The following is a 19,880-nucleotide window of genomic DNA, read 5'->3' on the forward strand; positions in this document are numbered from 1 at the left end:
GAGCCATGTGTGAAACTGACCAACAATGACACAGTAAAAGATCTGAGAACTAAATACTGATCTGTAACACCATTCAGTTCTCAGGCTGGCCTCTGGGTAGCACAAAAGTTGGGTCAGACCACAATCTCATTAAGAGAGCAGACAAAAAAACAAACAAAAAAAAAAAAAATAGGCCCCAGAAATACTGCTCTCCTTGGCCAAAAAAGTCAGGAAAGGAATAGCCTAACAAGATAAAAAACTTTGATCAGTAAGCAACCTACTCCAGACAAACACCATGGGAACAACTGTGTCCCATCTCTCAGTCATGTCAGCAAAGGCCAAGTGGGGTGCCTAGAATTCCATTCTCACCTGGCTTTAAAGAGGCACCAATTTGGGGGGAGAAAAAGAAGAAAAAATAAATAGTAATATAGATTCACAAGAATGTAAAGCAGTACTCAGAACTCTCATACTCTGCTGGAGATAAGGAGTAAGGGGAGATATTGTAAACTGGTACAACCTACACCTTGGAGGACAATTTGGCCCATGGCCAAGTTGAATATGCATATACTCTGAAGGTTAAGAGACACGTGTAAGAATTTTTTTTAAAGTGTTACTAGAGGAAATACCAGAAGCAAAATACATACCCCCAGTGATGACAAAACAGTAAAAGTTTGGTATAACCATACAATAGACTACTGTATAACAGTGAATGAGTAAACAGCTACATGTGGACATAGGTAAATCTAAAAATAGTAATAATGTTGAAGAAAATAATGACATCTGGAAAAGACTAGATGGTATGATTTCCTTTATATAAAAATTCAAATTTAAGGAAAACTAAACAATTTACTTCTCAGTAAAACATGTTGTACATTGCAAAAAAGATTTACTGCAAAAAAAGTCAGAATTGTGTCTATCCAGGGGGAGGCAAGGAGATGAGGATGCAGTAAGGAAACAACACTCTGCAGACTATAAAGACACTGGCAATGTTCTAGGTCTTAATCTGGACAGTAGTCATAGGAAGGGGCACTCCATTAGCCTTCAAATTATGTGTGCGTATGTGTGTATTTAAATTTCATAGTTTAAATCTTTAAAATTTACGTAATTATGTATGCAAATTTCACAACTGTTAAAAAATATATATGGCTGGGGATCCCTGGGTGTCTCAGCAGTTTAGCGCCTGCCTTTGGCCCAGGGCGCAACCCTGGAGTCCCAGGATCAAGTCCCGCATCGGGCTCCCAGCATGAAGCCTGCTTCTCCCTCCTCCTGTGTCTCTGCCTCTCTCTCTCTCTATGTCTATCCTAAACAAATAAATAAATCTTAAAAAAAAAAGAAATATATATATATATATATATGGCCAATATATTACACATTTAATGAAATTTTACAACTTTTGGAGACCTAACAAAGCTACCCATACATCAATTTCAAAACTACATTATTTATAAAACTTCAGGTTAAATTATTTTTAATCTTTTTTTTTTTAATAATCTACCTATACTCATTATGGTTCCCCATCTGTGCCAGATTCATAGCACCAATCCATAATAGCGGTGTGTCTTAGGTTTCCACATTGGGACCAACCTTAATTGGAGACTTCATTTTCAACTCTTAGAGAAATCTGCTAAATCCTACAGCCAGGTGGTCACTAATATTAAACTAAATTAACATTAAAAAATAATCATCAAGGAAGTGGTCCTACAAAAGGATGAAATGCTATTTGTTACTTACCCGAACCACTCCTGTGTACAGCACCAGGTTTCCACTGCCTTCAAGGACCAGCATGGTATCTATTTTCTGAGAGTAACAAAAATTTTATTTGCCAATCTGTGCAAATCATAAAACATAGTAATTTTCAACTTTTCAAGAAATATGCTTGCATTTACCTCCACTGGCGCTGCATCCTTTGCATGTATATTGGTGATGGAGCCAAAGATGAGCTGAGTTTTATCATTACTCTCTTGAAACTTTACACAGCTAAATTTTAAAATAAAAAGAGAAACAAACTACTGATATGTGCAACAACTTACAGTGATCTCAAAGGTATTATGCTGACTGGGAAAAGCCAATTTTGAAAGGTTACATCCTGTTATGATTCCATTTATGTAACATTTTCAAATGACAAAATCATAGAAATGGAGAACAGATTAGTGGTCGCTAGGGGTTAGGGATGAGGGTGGGTAGGTATGTATGTATAGAACTACAAAGGAGTAGCATGAGGGACATCTTTGAGGTAATAAAGAAGTTCTGTATCTTGACTATTATGTTAGCAGAAATCTACATGTGAGAAAACCTCATAGAATCATATAAAAACACAAATGAGTACACGTAAAACTGATGAAATCTGAATAAGGTATGTGGATTCTACTTATGTCAATTTCCATGTTTTGATAATGTACTATAATTATATAAGATGTTACCTCGGGGGATAAACAGTGCATGGTACAAAGGACTCCCCCCCCCCACTATTTTGCAACTGCCTATGTTTTAAAATTATTTCAAAATAAAAAGGTAAATAAGTGGACAAAAGATCTTAATTCACATTTTTACCTAAAAAGATAAATGGCCAATAAAAACATGAAAAGATGCTCAACATCTTAATCATTAGGGAAATGCAAATTCATATCCACTAGAAATAGCTACAAAGAGATGACAACACAATAAAGAAACTGGAACCCTCACAGATTTCTGGTGGGAATATAAAAGGATGCAGCCTATTTGGAAAAGTTTGGCAATTTCTTAAAAAATTAAACATGAATTTAGTGTTCAACACAACAATTCCACTACCAGATATCTCAAGAAAAAAGTAATCATGTATATTCAGACAAAAGACTTCTGCTCCAGTGTTCACAGGGCCATAATTCACAATAGTCAAAAAGTGGAAATAAACCAAATGTCCATCAACAGATGAATGGATAAACATATAAAGTGATGTATGTATCTACATAATGGACTACTACACTGCAAGAGAAATAAAATATTCATACATGTTACAACATGGTGGATCCTAAAAAAACATTATGCTAAGTGAAAGAAACTAGCCACAAAAAAACTACATTTTGTATGATTCCATAAAACCACCAGAAAAGGCAAATATACTATGCAGAAAACCTACAGAGTGGCTACCTGAGGCTGGAAATCAGAAGAGAGACTGACTGTAAATCAAACACAAGGGATCTTTTTAGGATAGAAAAGTTATAAAACCAGATTGTACTGATGGTTGCATTAACTCTGTAATTTTACTAAAATCATTTAACTATACACTTAAAACATGTTAATTTTTTGGTATGTAAATTACTTCAATAAAGCTACTTAAGTCAAAAAAAGAAAAAAAGAATAAGCAGCCCTAAGTTTATTTACAAAGAATCAGGGGAAGTATATGCACGCACTTACCGTAACTGGAGTTCAGACTCCACTAAAAAGCACAAAAACTTCTGCCCACATAGGTCAGATGTAATAAACACTTTTGAGGCCTGTGAATTTTTCTCTCTGTAGTAGATACATTAATAAAATAACTGTCAACATTGGTTCCAAAATCTGCCATCGTTAACTACTGATGAAAATATCTTGCAAGAAATCTTAAAACTACTTGGGCCAAGCAGTAACACTGAAGACCCCACAACACTTCTAAGATTGGGACTTCCTGATCTCTAAGATTCCTTCTAGTTCTTTGATTCTGAGTCCATTTCACAGCTTTTCTGGGAATATATTATAAGTTTAATCATTATCAATGATCTTTTTAATTCCATATAATTAAAGTTACCTACCGCTAAAGCTGCAAACCTGAATTCCTATCCCTTAAAGGGTGTAAGGGGTCACATTTCTTATAACATCACCTCCACCCTAACCTAACCAACGTCTCTCTCTCAGATTAGGCTCTACTTCATCCCTCTTTTTGGAAATCATATCTCTAATTTCCAAAGATTTCCTTCTGGAGTGGTACAGAAGACAATAATTCTGTAAAATAAGGATCTGCAATATATTCAATTTAGCAAGAAATATTTAAAGACAAATGATTTTTAAATATAGGTAATTTTTATTTATGAGAACAAAAACAGAGAAGCTACTTCAACACTGTATTCACAGCTTTACTTTCCTCCAACTATACCTATCCCCTAACAACATACATTTGCTTTCTGCATCACAGAGAAAACTGGACTTGAGCCCAACCTCTTCCCTATGTATCTAATAACCATCACTGCCTTTCATCTTTCTCCCCAAGGCTAATTTCTCCACTTGTGCTCCTTTCTGGTTCCTGGTTCTATCAGTCATTTCCTTTCTCCTGTATTTTCAATGCTTTCCCTACTTTGGATATAGTCCTTGCAGCCTACTCTCTCATATTAAGATAAAAATCTTAAAATATGAAGATGAATAATAAATGATATAAAGTACTGTTAACTGGCTAGGTATAAAAATGGCCTTGTGGTTAGTAAGATGTTCTTACATTTTAGAGATACATGCCAAGATATTTAGTCTCAAAGACTAATTTTCTCTAATGTAATTCAGCAAGAAAATTCTCCCTTGACCCTGAGACTCCCTCTAGTTTGTTTCCTCATCCCCATTCAAAGGCAATCCTTAAGATAATCTGTATGTCAATGTTCACTTCCTCATTCCCCCATTCACTTCTTCCACCCCATTCCACTTCACAGCCCCTCTCCAAGTGCTCTGGCCAAGGTCACCAGTGAACTCACTGCCACCTACGTACCACCTCCCTGAGCTCATCGCTTAGTGCCACCCCCATCAGCACCTGGTAATACTGGCAGCTTTCTTTTTGAAAGGCTCTCTTTTCCAGTGTTCCATGACACTTCTGTTGCTTCTCCCACTTGACCTCTCCAGCTTTGTCTCTTTTTCCCTTTTTACCCCCAAAATCGTAAGTTTCCAAGACTTTAGTCTCTAGCACTCTTCTGACTCACAACCACCAGATCAATTATTTGGAGGACTCAGATCCCCTATGAGAATCTAATGAATGTTAAAACCCTCTCCTTAGGAAAAGTCCTATACATCACACGTGCACATGATTACTATATAATGCTACGTTACTGGAACCTCTGCCAACTGCAAACTCATCCAGAGGCCTTCCAGGAAACCAACATCTACACACTCTTTGACTTCCAATCTACCTCTCTTGCCCAAATCACCACTTATAAGCCAACAACTCCCACATTTATTGCTCTGCTCTTTCCTCTGAATTTATGACCCATACATATAAAGCACCTTCTTAACAACCCTTATCATATACAGCAGCCCTAAAGGGCAATCTTTCTCTCAAGCCTCCCCTTTCTCAAACCTTGCCCTTCCTTCCAGCATAAGCAGAGAGTATTTGCACATATTACATACTCATACTTCTGAACTTCTGATCGCCCTGCCCACTGTGCCCTTCTTCCCTTTATTCCCCAACAAATACCTATTCATCTTCCCAAGGCCCTATCAGTAAAGTAGGCAGTGCCTCTGTGTCACCATCCTTCAGCTGTCTCTTTTTCAGGAGAGGAACACCTATTAACCCACAGCCACTAGCACACACACTGGAATTGGCTGAATTAATGAATGATCAAAGAGAAAATAATAGGAGAAAGGCCACACAGAACAGAGATCTGAGCTGCATTTCCCAAAAACAGCTGACACTCAACTAACATAAAGATAAAACTTTTTAAAAATACTATAAAATCCCAAGTTTCTTAATATACAGAAATTAGTTGTTTCTCCCTAAAACATCAAACACCTCAAATCTGAGAGATTTTTACTACTAAGGAAGAAATAAGAAATGATAAGAGAATACTTTTATAATCACTTTAATATCATTAATATCCTCTATTGAAACTAAGGTAGCCTTAATATTTATGTTTTTATATAATCAGTTATATTAAAAGATTAAAAGGAAACCTTAAGTAAAACACTAAATATTTTCTAAGACTTTTACCCACATTTTTCTTCGAATATAAAAATATATATCCCAAACCTTATATTAGTAATCGTTTCTGTCCATAAATGGTCAATACAAAGTTCAGGAACAATTGGCTCTGTTTCTGGTGCAAGGAAGGAGCCATTAGAGCTATTTGGAGAGTGGGAAATACTATGTCTCTTTGGAGACTGATTATGGCTTGAAAGGTTGAACCTCTGCACCCCTGAAAAAGAGTGCACTCCTAAGGCAGGAGAATGAGCACGACTGCAAAACAAACAGAGAAAGGGCATCACAATTAACAAGGCAGACTGATGGAACATATTTTGCAATCACAATTTCTAAAACTCTAGGTACCAAGTGCATTCATGGCATAATCCCAGTCAGAAGTATTTTTTTTTAAGGGAAAAACTACTTAAATGGTTCACGCTAATGTGCTTTATTACGTTCCAAAGATTTAAAATTGTTGTTAGAATTCATCCTTTACTTTTAAAACTGAAAATTAGTTCATTTTCTGCCTCAGAACATGAATTGTTTTTATTATTCCAAAAGGTCCAAACTATATTCTTATATATCCAGATACATACATACCAATAAAACTATGTCCCCATATTACCAGGTATACACTAATAAAAATGAAAAAGCTAATGCAAATAAAAAAGAAAGAAAGAAAGAAAGAAAGAAAGAAAGAAAGAAAGAAAGAAAGAAGAAAAGAAAAACCAAAATATTTTTGCAATTAATATTCATCAAACTGCTGCCATTTAGTGGTAATGAGGCAACCAATCTTACAGCAAGCACAGCCAGCTTCTAAATAGGACTCATTTAAAAAAAAAAAAAAAAACTAGCTTTTACTTAGTAAAAGTAACACAACTGGGATAATTGCTATTTTCTGTAAAAAAATACCCAAGAGCTGTCAACAGAGATCATAAATCTTTCGTAACAATAAGAGAAAGTTTGAAAAGAAGGTATTTCTTTCTTGGGAGATCCTGTTAAAACAAGGAAACACTTCCACACTTAATTCCCACCTTAGAGCTGCCATGTTGGAAATAGAAGGTGAACGAGAGTGTAGACTGGGTGAGGAGGTCGAGCGACTCTGACTGTGAATGGAGGAGTAATTCTGGAAAGGTGAAGCCACGGGAGAATCTCCTTTGGAGAGGCTTCTGAGGTGTGCTGTGAGGGAGCTACTACTGGCCACATTCTGTGGGGTTCCCCCCTGTTCAGAGAACTTTAAGACAACATTCTCTTCCTTAAGTCAAAATGATGAGAAGGGGGGAAAAAAAGGCAATAATTAGATTAAAAGGGTAATTTCCTGGTGAGAATTCAGGGTAGAAGCCAGTTATTAAAGACACAATATTTCCTTTTTCCTATAAAGCTCAATGCATTTCACAAATGATTCTCCCAAACACATGTGAAAGTTTTCAGTGTTAGCTATCCTTTCCTACTAAGATGTGACTTGCCTTTATCCTTACCTCTGTTTTGACTCTCCGGAGAGCCCACACAGAATGCAAACTTTGAACAGTGTCATAGGTCATTATAATGGAGGGGTCAGTGTTGAGAAAAACAATTTTCATTGCATGATCTACAACATATTGCACCCTTGATGAACCAAAAAGACCTTTAAAGATAAAACAGAAATGATCAGGTATTGAACAATGAACTTTCTAAAACAGTTCTTTATGAAGTGACTTCCTGTAATTCCTAAAGAGAAATTCAGCCAATTAAGACACAAAATCCATTAACATAGAATTACCCTGAATTTTTAAATTTACTTTGGGCATCAACTTCCTCAAGATACGTAACAATAAAGATAAAAATACATTACCAGTTTCAATCTCACACACATGCAATTACATGTTAAAGATGTATGCTCACTCAATGTCCCATCGGCCACAGGCAGAAGGTCCGTGACTACCCAACAGCTGACCTGTAAACTGCAATCAACTATTCTGCCAAGTTTGACCTCTTGACTGTTTTCTTCTCTATGGAATCTGTCCTCTATAATGACTATTTATTTTTTTTTAATTTTATTTATTTATGATAGGCACACAGTGAGAGAGAGAGAGAGAGAGAGAGGCAGAGACACAGGCAGAGGGAGAAGCAGGCTCCATGCACCGGGAGCCTGACGTGGGATTCGATCCCGGGTCTCCAGGATCGCGCCCTGGGCCAAAGGCAGGCGCTAAACCGCTGCGCCACCCAGGGATCCCTATAATAACTATTTAAACACAGCTGAACAGTACATCTTTTACTGAGCATACATGCAAAATAAGTTTTCCCTAATGAGTTTAACTTTTACTTCTATAGTACCGTGAAATGATTTCTATCTATAACCTTATTTCACAGCTTCCTAAATGCTTCCGTCTGTTAAAATACTTTTTAATTTTCAATAATTATTTTATAAAATGAGAGGTATTTTATAAAGAAATGAATAAAAATCACTTGTAATTCAACCATCTCAAAATATCCACTATATTAGGGAGTATTCCTTGTAGTGTTTTTTTCCTACACATATACATACTTTTTATGCTTTTACAAAATTAGAATCACACTGTATTCAGTTTTATATTCTACTTAACATTATGAATAAGCAATTCCTGAGATCATTATTATTCAAAAGCATGATCAATAATGGCTTCACACCATTCAGTCACAGGCTCTAACATATGTAATTAGGTAGTCTGTAATCATTACCAATGTAATATAGAATTATCAACAAACATTTTTGTAAAAGGCCAGAGAATAAATAGCTTAGCTTTGTGAACCACATACTGACTGTTGCATAATGTTTTTTTCTACAACTCTTTAAAAAGATAAATACCATTCTTAGCTCATAAGCCTTACAAAAACAAGCTGTTGGCTGGATTTAGCCCATGGGCTGCAGTTTGCCAAGCCCTGATACAGAAGATTAAAATCTCAGTGGAATTTCAGAATATGTGCTTACAATAAAGTTCTACAAGTGAAACCAGTAAAAAATAATAATAATAATAATATATATATAGAAGTATTTTTTTCAGTTTCCAAGTCCTCATTATTTATAATTACCTATCATATTTGGCCACATTTAAATTTTTTAAGATAAGCATCTAGAAATACTCATAGGAAATACTAAAAGTTCTTTTTTTTTGTTGTTGTTGTTTTTTTAATACTAAAAGTTCTGCATCTCAGCAAATTAGTTTATTATGAACAGCAAAAATTATTAAAATTTACACAGAAGTCTATGAACCTATACTTTTTTTCTCCAACAACAACAAAAAACAATTTTAGTTCATCTAAGTATTATTCATTTACTTATTAAGAAATTACTGAGGAATAGAGTCAAGAGTCATCTACAGATAAGTTAGCAAATCTATCAATATTCCTGATTGATTATAGGCCCTATTTTTAATAAAAGAATAACTATTAAAACAGTTAATACTGTTTCAATAGTTGGTATTCAGTAACTTCTTGCTTTAGTAAAAATGTTCAAACTACATTATTCTATAAAACAAGCCAATTAAAAAAAAAAACAACTCAATTTTCAAAAAGCTCCTTCATTTCCTCCCATCTCCTAAACTCAAAAAAAAAAAAAGAACTTATATGAAAGAATTTATAAAAATACACTTACTTCCAGATTTACAAACAAGTGGGGTTATTTCATCTAGTGGATGCAGCATGCTGAACATAGTGGGTAAAGGTTCTCTAGTAATAAACAAACAATCAGTGATCACCAACACAGAATCATTCCACTTGTGTGCAAATTATGCACTTTTTTCCTGCAAAGAAGTATCTTCTCCGGAATATACAAGCAACTAGAAACCTACCATCTCACAAAGTAAGCCTCTAAATGTTTTACAGTATCTTCTATTTCATTCCTGGAAATCGCTCTTCTTGTACATGGTAATTCCATGCATGCACACACACAAGGAAATCAATATAGCCCAGGAAATCTCTACAAACAGCAGTCATCACATTACAGAACCAACGGAGTAATAAGCATAAGGCAGTCTTTTTTTTCTTTTTTTTAAACCTCTCTTAGTGGCAGTGTGTCTTTGGCAGCTAAGAAAGAAATTTAGTGTCCTACCTCCATTTACAAAGTGCCCCACCCCCAAAAAAGGAAGAAAAACTTCAAGTAAATAAAAAAGCTGCATTTTTTTTAAGGAATGATTAAAAAGGAGAAAAAAATAGGTCTTCTACCTAAACACAGAAAGATTAAAATCTATAAGCAAATTTTTAAAACCAGTGTCTACTACTTGCAGCAGACTATGACAGGTAATGTATGTTACTGCCCTTCAGTAAGCTCACAATTTATTAGGGAGACAAGGTAAACATGCCACCAATAAGCATCTACCATTTATTGTGCACCTGATATGTACTAAGTCCTACATCAAAGATTATGTGCATTAGCTCATTTAATCTTTGCATAAATCCAAGAAGTTAATGATAGTACTTTTGTAACAGATAAGGAAACTAAAGCTAAGAAAGCTCTAATAACTTGCCCAAAATAACACAATGAAACAATGACAGTTTTAATAACAGAGTCTTTTTTATCCTTCAGTATGTGCTGGTTTAATTTTACTATGGAAGGGAGAAGGAAGCAGTAGATAATTAAATGCCAAAACAGAAGTAGAGCTCATAAATATACAATATTAAGATAAGAGAAAAAGGCATTTATCTATGCTGTTAGCATGGAAATTATCATCACCTTGAACTTTTTTTTTTTTTTAAGATTTTTATTTATTCATGAGAGATATAGAGAGAGCAGCAGAGACATAGGCAGAGGGAATAGCAGGCTCCCCGCAGGGAGCCCAGTGCAGATCTCCATCCCAGGACCCTGGGATCACGACCTGAGCCAAAGGCAGACCCTCAACCACTGAGCCGCCCAGATGCCCCCATCATCCTGAACTTTTAGGTAATTTTACCTCAAAACCAACACCAAAAAAAAGCCCAAATAATATACTGAACTGAGTAAAACGAATACCTGGGTGGACCTGGAGGTACCTCATGTGTAGAACTGCTTCGTTCAAACAATAATCCATATTTGGTGGGCCAAACATTTGCAACCTATCAGGTAAAGGACAAGAAAAAACAGAAGTAAAAGAAATTACTCTATATAACATGTGCTTAGGAAACTATAAAACATTAGATTTTGTTCCAATTTAATAAGCTTTACAAAACAATGTGATCATTAACTGTATTTTTTTAAAGTCCAAGACAAAATCAAACCTAAGAAAGAATTCAATCAGAAATTCCTGCCACTGGCTAGTAACAGTACCAAAATGACAATGTGATAAAATTTTAATATAACACTAGGTATAAAAAAGATGATGAGAAACAGGAAAAAGACTAATCTTGGTCTTGTGCTTTAATATTACAATTTCTTTTTATTTTTTATAAAAAAAAATCTCTCATAAAAAAAACTCCATAATTCGCTTCATTAAAAAATTTATTTTTTATGCAAAGGATGGAAAAACAGTAAGAATTAAAGCTGTTAAAATTTGGTTACTTTATCTGAATAAAAATGACATTATTGATTACTACAAAGCATAAGGATAGCAATACTTCTGCAACCAATTAATTCAAGAATATTATACAACTAAACACAAAAACAGTAAAACACTCAATTTACCTGAAAAGGTAAAGAAGCTATGTAATCTTTTCCTTCTATGCTATGCATGTTAATACATGAGCTTTGCAATATACATATGCATTTTTCTACTTCATTGCTACCTGAAAAGAAAGGATACAACAAGATTTATGGTTTTTTGTTTCTTTTTTCAAAAAAAGAATTTTTCAACAATCACAAACTGCAATTCCCAACAGCACAAATTCTTTAATGTACCATAAAAAAACTGCTTAGGCTAAATCACTATTATTAGTGGCTACTTATTTTGAACAACAACAAAATCCAAAGAGATAAACATCTGGAGTAAGATGAAATAAAATTAAAAAAAAAAACTTACTGTAGGCCTTCTCAGACTTATCCTGTGATATAATGAAGTCACACCACAATGCCTAAAATCAAAACAAAATATTTACCTGAGAAAATTTTATCTAAATAATAACCTATTCACTAGTGGCATCTGACTAATAACAATGACACCTAGGTAATACCCATACCTCCTTATCATACCATGGGAACAAAAAAGAGTAACATAAAATAAAATTAGACTAATTAATAAATATTGTAAGGAGAGACAAACTATGTTTGCAAATAAGTTTTAGAAAGCTAAAGAGTTATCAGAAGTGTTCAAAACTACCAAGCTATTTTATAATCTCCAGACTTACCTAATGATCTTATCATTCTCAGACTATTAGACTCACATTAGAAAAAAAACTTTAGAAAAGCTAACATTTTCCTTTCTTAAAGGCCCCCCTCTCATAAAATAAAAACTAGGAAAAGTTATTAGACTTCAATCCGCATGCTTGACAATTACTTATTGAAATTATTTACTGGCATTTCTGTTTCTCTAAATTATGGTAAAATATATGTAACATAAAACTTACCACTTTAACTATTTTTTCTTTCCTTTTTTTTAAGAGAGCAGGAGAGGAAGGTCAGAGAGAGAGAGAGAGAGAGAAAGAGAGGGAGGGAGGGAGGGAATCTTAAACAGGCTCCACACCCAGTGCAGACCCCAACTCCCAAGTTGACCCTGAGATCATAACCTGAGTAGAAATTGAAAGTCAGATGTTTCACTGACCGAATCACCCAGGCACCCCTATTTACAAGCAATCTTAAAAGAAGGTAAGAGAAAAGAGATAAAATGTCTAACCACATATCTATGGAATCTAATAAACAGGCAAACATTCTTGGGAGAAATTAAGATGGAAACACAAAACAAAGAATTATTTGGACATCATCAAATCCATTTTTCACGTCTACACTAACCATATGGATTATATATGGAAAAATTATCATCAAAAAGATCACTGGCAGGGTTCCTGGGTGGCTCAACTGGTTGAACGTCCGTCCAACTCTTGATTTCAGCTCAGGTTAGGGTTAGAGTCGTGAGACGGAGCCCCATGTAGGGCTCCATGCTGAGCATGGAGTCTGCTTCAGATTCTCTCTCCCTCTCCCTTTGCCCCTCCCCCAGCTTGCACAAGTGCCTGCGCTCTTTCTCTTTCTCAAATACATAAATAAAATCTTACCAAAAAAATAAAAAATAAAAGAGAGATCAGTGACTTTAACACTTCTGAACAGAAACACTTTCACACATGCCCTCAGGTTTTGGAATAATTCAGTTTATCTTTCCCAATAAATTGTTAAAAGAGTATATTGCTCATCAGGAAAGTTAATGGAAAAATAATAATAAGCAGTGTCCAGATACAAAGATTTCAGTGTTCCCCAATAAGAAATTTAACATTAGCCAAAAAGCCTCCAAAATCTCCTGTAAACAGCCTAACAATTAATTCAACTACTATAAATGTATTCCTTTTTCCCCTCAACTTTTCATTTCTGAAAATTCTCAGTAAGAAAAGTTGAAGTAGTACACTAATATCTGTCTCACCTAAATCTAAGTTATTAATAATCTCCCAATCTGTTTATGTGCATGCATTTTATGTACATGTGGGGTTGAGGGGGCACTATTTGAATTACATTATCATGACACTTTACCCCTAGCCACTTCATCATGCAAATAAAGATGTTTTCCTATATAGCCACAAAACTGTCATCCTAAGAAAAAAATAACTTTTTTTTTTTTTTAAGATTTTACTTATTTAGGGATCCCTGGGTGGCGCAGCGGTTTGGCGCCTGCCTTTGGCCCAGGGCGCGATCCTGGAGACCCAGGATCGAGTCCCACGTGGGGCTCCCGGTGCATGGAGCCTGCTTCTCCCTCTGCCTGTGTCTCTGTCTCTCTCTCTCTCTGTAGGACTATCATAAATAAATAAAAATTAAAAAAAAAAAAAGATTTTACCTATTTACTCATGAGAGACACAGAGAGAGGCAGAGGGAGAAGTAGGCTCCATGCAGAGAGCCCGATGTGAGACTTGATCCTGGGACTCCAGGATCACACCCTGAGCCGAAGGCAGGTACTCAACCACTGAGCCACCCAGGTGTCCCGAAAAAAATAACTTTCTAACATCACTTAATATCTAGTCCATTTGCAAGTTTTTCAAATATCCCCCCAAAAAAGTCTTTTTTAGCTGACTTTCTAGAACCAAGATTCAATCAAAGTTCATTTAACAAGTTTCAAAAAAATATTACATTTGGTAATGCCCTTTTAGTCTTTTAATCTACAACAGTCCTCACCTTTTCTTTCTTTCTCCCTGACATTTTAAAGAGACCAGAACGTAGACTGTCCCCCTAATTGTTTTCTCATGGTGTTTTTTTCTTTAAACTTTTTATTATGAGATATCTCAAATGTAATATTAAGTAAACAGAATAGCAATGAATTCTCATCCACCAGTTTCAATAATTATTAAACTTTGGCCATTCTTGTTTCATCTACAACTGGAGATGAACTGCACATCTTCCAAAACCGCATGGCAAATGCTTAATTTTTCCCTTTAATTACCAATTTCAGAACAGAGTTAGGTTTATTTTTTTTTTAACTTGTTAGTTCTATCTTCTTTTTTTTTTTCCCAAAGATTTTACTTACTTATTCATGAGAGACACAAGGAGAGAGAGAGGCAGAGACACAGGCCGAGGGAGAAGCAGGCTCCATGCAAGGAGCCAGACATGGGACTGGATCCCAGGTCTCCAGGATCACACCCTGGGCTAAAGGCAGCATTTCTGTTAAATTCTAAGACAAAAGCTTTTTTTTTATAAAAAGTGTTAAACAGTCAACTAAATGCTAAAATTCAAACCAACTCACCTGTTGAACAGGACTGTCAACTGTAAACGCTTTATAAACAGCCAATGCCTGGCTTTTACTTCCTTTGCTCCAGATCACCATATTTCCAGCCACATAGAGTTCCTCATCATAATCCACTTCTTCTCCAATTTCACTGACGCCTTTCCTTAACTGCCAGCTTTCCTTAAAAATTAATATATGTAAGACATGTTAAAGCACTCTCTTTTTCAATAGTATGGAACAAGATTTATTAATTAAGTAAAAGAGTCATCCAGATACAAGTCTCCTACTCTCTCTCTGCCTATGGAGTAAGACTCAATCCAAACCTAACTCTCAGAAAGTTTGGTGCCACTGATTAACGGACAGTGGGTGTGTATTATAAATCTTACAGGTTTCATGAACGAGAATTTACTCAAAAATTCTGTATTAACTGCCTTATGTTACTATATTATTCTGCCGAAAATATAAACAAAAATTATACTTATCTATAGATACAAAAATGAAACCAACATACTCGGGACACTAAAAAGGTATATTAAGTATATGTGAGGGTGATGGAAAAGGAGTAGTGAGGTATACGCAGGAATGACTGGTAATAATGCAGACTTCCCCATTTCACAACTGCATGTACATTCACCTTCCTTCACTTGTCCTACCCATTAAATGAATGAGAACAAGAAAGGTTTAGATTTCTAACTACATGAACCTCCCTTCCCTGAGATTTTGGTAACCCAAAGGGATACAAGAAAGGAATAAGGCAGGAAAGAAGACTGATATTCTGATACACACTTACATCTCATTCCTCTATTTAAGAATTACTACTCTACCTACTTGTGCAGAATTTTTTTTCTCCTCTAGAAACATGCAGATCTTTTGCAGCGGGGACTATTTCTAACTCTACCACCTACTCCCCAAAACATGAAATCTGGACTCTACATACTAAATGAAGAGAAGGAGATTTAAAATATACCATAATCATACTACCAAACTGGACTCTTACTATGACACCATGAGTTACACATGTCTAAAATAAATAACTATGACACTATAATACAATGTTATTACTTCCTTGATTGAAATTACCAAATAAGAATCTTGACTCTACAAGTTGCATCATACTCATTTCTCAGATGCATCTGAGTAGCCTTAAATTATAAACAAATCACATCACTCTACGTTCCAAAAAATGTACTGGGAAACTTAATGGAACCTTCTGTTTCTCGTGGATTGTAACCTCCTGAAGGGATCCCACCAAGCCAGCAGCACCATCAGAAGACCATAACTCAGAGGCTGGCTGCAGCTGGCGAAGCTGAAGGTTCAAAGCATTAGGGTGGTGCTTGCAGTGGTCTCGACCGAAAGGAACAAATTCCTGCAAATCCCCGGCTGCAATCATCGTTGCCCTTTCTTCATAGAAGTTCGACATGGGTTCCAAATATCAACATTATTTCTGCATGAATTCAAACACATTCTGGTCAGCTTCTAAAGTCAAAACCAGAATAAAAATATCATAAAAGTTTACAGAAGTCATTAATCCTTAGATGAGTGTCAAATAATTCCATCATATTGTAGGTATACAAGTAATCATAGTATCAAAGGGCATTCCAGATTCCATGAAAAGCATATCTAAAGGATCAATGGCATATTGGAATGAAACAAAAAAATATTACTTCTAATTCATCAGTAGTTGAGTACTGCTTTTAGTTGACCCGTCCACAAAAGACCGAATAATCCATTAAATGTCATCAGCAGTTCTGACACTTCAATTCATTTAAACATATAATTACAACCAATTCCAAATTTTTGGTCAAACCAGAACCAATGCATGAATAACCCTGGCCACAGAATAGTCATGCTGGCAGTAAATTTAAGATTGCTAGCTTTAAAAAAAAAAAAAAAAAAAAAAAAGACTGCTAGCTTTACATTAGTACAATCTATGAAGATACAGTTCATTAGTAGATGAGCTATGGGTGGAAAAATGCTCCTTTATCTCCAAAACATTTCTATATACAGTAATCGACAGCTAATAAAATTCTGATGCTCTGCCGTATGATATATAAGGTGGATGCTGGTTCTGTGTCTGAGACAATACCTACATTAGAAATAGGCTTTGTGGCATCACATTTAAACTGCAATCCTCGAACATGGAAATCAAAACAAACATTTGGTATCAGCACTACAGACAAGAGTTTAATTAAATTTGACTGTGATTTCTCATGTGAGGGATTTTGGCATCCATTTTCCTTGCTGCACTCTCTAAGCATCTGTAGTTCCCAAGCAAGTTCCTATACAGCAACCAGAATTGCGAAGCTATTTTGCTGTGAATTAACATTATTCCTGAGATTACTGTTATGTCAAAATGGTGGCACTTACTTCCTCCTGCTAAAATTCAGAATTGAGAACAGGTGAATTTAGGACATAACTAATAACGTGCCTTATAAAACTTACAGGAAAACAACAAAACTCTGCTGGTCTTCCTATTTCCTAGTCAACAAGAGAGCCAGCATTAAACTTGCGACTTTATCCAACTTCAGTTGTGCAATTTCGAAATGTTATTCTATTAAAACTTTGAGAAAATTACATTATTATGTGATTATTTTAACAGCGCAATATTCTTCTGTACGATTAAAACATACTGAAGACTTTCATAGGGCAGCCCGGGGGGCTCAGCGGTTTAGCGCTGCCTTAGGCCCGGGGTGTGATCCTGGAGAAGACCCAGGATCGAGTCCCGTGTTGGGCTCCCTGCATGGAGCCTGCTTCTCCCTCCGCCTGTGTCTCTGCCTCTCTCTCTGTCTCCATGTCTCTCATGAATAAATAAATAAGTAAATATATTTTTTTTTAAAGAGTTTCATAGCAGCCCCAAATTTTTGTGTTTACTTATTAGGGGCAACATTAAAAAGCTACACATAAAAGTACTATATTACATTAAGTAGGCTATAAATCAAGTTATCAGCATCGTTTACTAGAAACAAAAACGACCCTGCCCAAAGTAACCACCAAATTGCTTCAAGAGACCCATTGATCGTGGAGACCCAGGATCGAGTCCCGTGTTGGGCTCCCTGCATGGAGCCTGCTTCTCCTTCTGCCTGTGTCTCTGCTACTCTCTCTCTCTCTCTCATGAATAAATAAATAAAATCTTAAAAAAAAAAGAGAGAGAGAGAGAGAGACCCAAGTGCACAGGAAAGGCATCTTGCGTGGAGTCTCCGCAAAAAGGCAGAGCTTCCTCAGCCTCCTTAGGGTTGGGTGAAACCAACAAGCTAGCCCCCGGACCTCGGAGAATCCTGTCCGAGAAGCTGAGGCCCCCACGGGACACCGCGTCCGGCTCAGGAAGGAAGTCGGCGAGGCGCGGCGCGGCGCGGCAGGTGCCCCCCCGCCCCCGGGAAGCCCGGTCCGCAGGCCAGGGACCACCAGGCGCAAACGCGTGCTCAGGGCCTGCCCCCGGGCTCCCAGCCATCTAGTCACCGCACGGAGGTCCACCTCGGCGCCGCTGCGCGGATCACGCGACACGCGGGGAACCACCGGCCGCTGCGGGCCCGGCCCGCACCTGTGTGACTCGGGACGCGTCAGGCGCGGCGAGCCCCGGCTGCTCCCCGGAGGCGCGGGGCCGAGGGGGCCCGAGGGCAGCGGCAGGGCCGGTCACGGGGACGCCTCGGCCGCCGCAGCTTCTCATTCCCTCTCCCTCCTCTATTCCGGAGGAAGAATGGACTGCGGCCGCCGGCGCGACAGCGAACGACAGGCAGGCGTGCGGAGAAGCCACCCAGGCGAGATGTTCAAATGAACGCGTCCATCTTAGCCTTCCCGTCCTGCCTCGCGCGGGGGCGGGGGCGGGGCGGGGCGGGGAGGGGAGGGGCGGGGCGTCGCGGGAGGCGCGCGGCGGTAGTACCTCGGTCCTAGCGCCTGCGCAGCCGCGGGGAGAGAGTGCGGGGCGGGCTTTCCAGGGCGCTGCAACCTCCCGCGGCGCCGCCGCGCGCAGCTCCGAAGGCTCCCGTCTCTGCTGCAGTGTGTACCGTGATGGGTCCCTCCTGGCGTCCAGATCTTCTCCAGGTGGTGTCATTACAAGCGTGAACTGCCTCTTTCACTTCAGCCTCCTGACCCCCAAACTGGAAGGAGGTACTTCCAGGCTTGGGGCAGAAAGGGATGTGCTGATTTTTCTCTAGAGGCCAGTGCACTTTAACTTTTTGGGTTCCGGAGCCTTTGAAAAGTTGAAGTTAGGGAGGCTCCTACTAAAACGTAGCGTGACTTTTTGAGCTTCATACACACTTCCCCCATGTGATTCATAGATCCAGGTTAAGAAGCCAGCTTTATCCCGCACTCTGTGTCTGTGGATGCAGCTGTACCATACCACACTTAACAAAAACTAGAAAATTTGCTTGAGCTATAATCTCCCATTGCATGGTATCTCCAGGTTAAAAGTATTGTTAGGCATCCTATTGCCTAAAAAATAAAGTTTAAGTTCTTTAACCAGAAATGTAAAGTTGGCTGGAACTTTATGTCCTCTGGGATTCCCTAAACACGTTTTGCACTTCGTGGCCCTGGTATCTTGGTTCATTCTCTTCCTTTTATTGGGAATGTCAGCCTTCAGGGTTTAGCTCAAATGCCTTTTCTCAGAAGCCTTCGCTCCAACAGGAAAGAGGCTGCTGAGGACTGAATGTTTGTGTCCCAGCAAAATTCGTATATTGAAACTTAATGCCCCATGGGATGGTATTAGGAAATGAGGTCTTTAGGAGGTGCTTAGATCATAATGGTGGAGCCTTCATGAGTGGGATTAGTGTACTTCTAAAAGAGACCCCACAGAACTCCCTGGCCCCTGCCACCAAGTGAGAACCCAGCAAAAAACAGCTATCAATGAACTAGACAGCAGGTGTCACCAGACACGGAACCTGCCAGCACCCTAATCTTGGGCATCCCAGACTCCAGAACTATGAGAAATAAAAGTTTGCTGTTTATACGCCAGGCAGTTTATGGTATTTTAGTTATGACAACCCCAATGGACTAAGCCAGAGACTTTCAGAAGTTTCAGTAGACTTGCCTTTCACTATAGTCATTTGCTTGAAACCAAAAAATCCCCAGACTTCCCTGGCCTGATACAGGGAGCAAATTTTGATCAAGGCAAATTGATCAGTGGGAACAAGGCTGGAAGGAGCCAGTCATATAAATTTCCTTTTCCTCTCCCCGAGGTAGACTACTGTAAGGCATGGTCTCTCTGCACCACCTGTCAGGAGATGTGTGTGGCTGAGTGG

The 19,880-nt window shown here is 37.7% G+C and overlaps 1 protein-coding gene across 3 annotated transcripts in view; it reads right to left on the minus strand.

The window, feature by feature from the left end:
• Positions 1 to 18,427, minus strand: part of ANAPC1 (anaphase promoting complex subunit 1) — a 108,489-nt gene extending 90,062 nt beyond the window's left edge. For 2 of the 3 annotated variants that reach the window (XM_055327481.1, XM_055327479.1), the window contains exons 1-13: positions 18,185 to 18,427; positions 15,854 to 16,090; positions 14,665 to 14,826; positions 11,812 to 11,863; positions 11,478 to 11,578; positions 10,830 to 10,912; positions 9,477 to 9,550; positions 7,345 to 7,490; positions 6,901 to 7,121; positions 5,936 to 6,142; positions 3,373 to 3,468; positions 1,866 to 1,956; positions 1,711 to 1,776 (exon numbers count right to left, since the gene is read on the minus strand). In XM_055327481.1, the coding sequence (XP_055183456.1) occupies positions 1,711 to 1,776; positions 1,866 to 1,956; positions 3,373 to 3,468; positions 5,936 to 6,142; positions 6,901 to 7,121; positions 7,345 to 7,490; positions 9,477 to 9,550; positions 10,830 to 10,912; positions 11,478 to 11,578; positions 11,812 to 11,863; positions 14,665 to 14,826; positions 15,854 to 16,066 (1,512 nt within the window). In that variant the 5' untranslated portion in view covers positions 16,067 to 16,090; positions 18,185 to 18,427. Of the gene's footprint in view, positions 1 to 1,710; positions 1,777 to 1,865; positions 1,957 to 3,372; positions 3,469 to 5,935; positions 6,143 to 6,900; positions 7,122 to 7,344; positions 7,491 to 9,476; positions 9,551 to 10,829; positions 10,913 to 11,477; positions 11,579 to 11,811; positions 11,864 to 14,664; positions 14,827 to 15,853; positions 16,091 to 17,088; positions 17,124 to 18,184 lie in introns of those variants that run through there. The other variant, XM_055327480.1, reaches the window with a different exon arrangement.
• Positions 18,428 to 19,880: the final 1,453 nt, after the last annotated feature.

The sequence above is a fragment of the Nyctereutes procyonoides genome, unplaced genomic scaffold (assembly GCF_905146905.1).
Source record: "Nyctereutes procyonoides isolate TBG_1078 unplaced genomic scaffold, NYPRO_anot_genome, whole genome shotgun sequence".
In the NCBI taxonomy this organism is placed as follows: domain Eukaryota; kingdom Metazoa; phylum Chordata; class Mammalia; order Carnivora; family Canidae; genus Nyctereutes; species Nyctereutes procyonoides.